At 32.4% G+C, this 1,863-nt stretch overlaps 1 protein-coding gene across 1 annotated transcript; it reads right to left on the bottom strand.

Annotated features, from left to right (window-relative positions):
• Positions 1 to 44: 44 nt before the first annotated feature.
• Positions 45 to 596, bottom strand: LOTGIDRAFT_101060 (hypothetical protein; the record flags this gene model as incomplete). Its single annotated transcript, XM_009062839.1, has 2 exons — positions 45 to 203; positions 546 to 596. Coding segments are annotated over 2 exons (210 nt in total), but the record flags the coding sequence as incomplete, so codon positions are not given.
• Between the last annotated feature and the right edge of the window lie 1,267 nt (positions 597 to 1,863).

Below are 1,863 nucleotides of genomic sequence, written 5' to 3' on the forward strand. Positions count from 1 at the left end.
TCTGGAGGAGTGACAGGTTTCTCTTCAGCTGCTTTAGAAGATTTCAGATCTTTTCTAGCCTTGAATCCTCGAAAGTTAGCTTGGATAGCCAGTGCTGCCTTCTCAGTTTCAGGAGCATCCAAATCTATGTCAATCTCTTCCTCTTCTTCAGCTGGCTTTTGTGGAGCTGGTACTTCTTCAGCTGGTTTTTCTTCTTCAGTACCCTGATATAATAAGAAATACACTTTTCATTGAACCATAAATATAGGATGAACACAAATGGAACACTGCAATACTGTACGTTTGAAGGTATTTTGGGCATCAACATTTAGGAATACCATCAGTCACTATATGTATCTTGATTATCTTCCAGATTAAGATTTACATCCTTGCAAGTGAAGAATCTTTAAATTTTATGGGAGAGTTGCAACACGCAATGGATATATATGATTCAAGCAAAATGGCTAAGGTCTTTATATTCATATTTGGACACAATGCATGTGAAGGTAGCTTACATAAACTGGACATGAAATTTGATCAATCACCTTAGTTTTTGTGTCTTTGACTTCTTTCCTGGCCTTGAAACCCTTGAATCCAGCTTGGATTTTGACTGCTGCCTTCTCTACTTCTGGATCATTGAGGTCAATATCTACTTCATCTTCAGCTTCTGTTGGTGCTGGTTCTTCAGCCTTCTTGTCAGTCTGTAAGCAAAAGTCTAAGTTTTAGCATTCAAATTTTTTGAGGTGAACAATTGCGAAAGATTAATTGTTACATTTAGCTAATATCGAGGTTTGAAAAACTATTTTTTTAAATAATTACTTCTGAAGACAAAAATATTTTTTAACTTTAATTTTCTAAATGTAAAATATTAAAAAATTGTTTCATTGGTTATGATTTAGTAAACATCAAGCAAAAATCAACAATAGAAAGCTGAAAATAAAAATGGATAACTGAAATATAAATCAAAGGAAAAGGTTTAACTATTATTAACACAGTGGATAAGATGGGCATAATGTCTACAGTGGAAGATCTATGGAAGCAGTCGTAAGCTTTTAATGTGCCCTCTATTGCACAAGAAAGCTAATACCAGATATGTTTTTACTATTTTAAACTATTTTCGAGGCTGAAAGCTTCCATCTTAAAAAGCTCAAAATGCAAAATATTTAAAGATATGAAAAGTTCTACTGCATGATTTTTTTCTTGCCCTCCTTCATTAGAGTTGTCTCCCATTTAATACAATACAAAATTCCAACTTTAAGTTAATAGTATTAAAATTTACCAACATAAATATACCTGTTCTTTGCTAATTAAAACATCCTCCATAACAGAAGATTGAGTATTACACCGGTCATAGCATGAGGCCAAAGTGGTATTTTATCTGTTAAAGGGACAGGTTGATTTAAGTCTTGAATATATGTTAATAGTTTTCAGAAGTACTAGAAATGTATAAAAATCACATAATTCCTTTAAAATACTTCAAACTAGGAATTTTACTCACTATTTCTATATATATCTTTTCTATATATCACAGAATATCTTAAATTGATGAGTCGTCATTCTAACATTCAAACGCAGATAATTCTGGACATACGTGGATTTGAAGGCTCAAATTTCAAGTATGATTGGTCAAAATAATGGCCTACCTGTCCCTATAAAGGGATGACACTTCTGTTCTGTATTGAGTTGTAAAGTGTACATATGCTTAAAAGGAATCAAAAGCCTGAAATATACCTATGCCCATATTTTTTGTAACTGTAATTCTAGAAAACTTGAGGTGGGAGAAAACATAGGCAGACCACTTTGACTGGATTTTATCTTCAGATACAACCATTTTAAGAATTTGTTGATGAAAACAAGTGATATGGTTAAAATTATCTTATATTA

The sequence above is a fragment of the Lottia gigantea genome, assembly GCF_000327385.1.
Source record: "Lottia gigantea unplaced genomic scaffold LOTGIsca_5318, whole genome shotgun sequence".
Classification (NCBI taxonomy): Eukaryota; Metazoa; Mollusca; class Gastropoda; family Lottiidae; genus Lottia; species Lottia gigantea.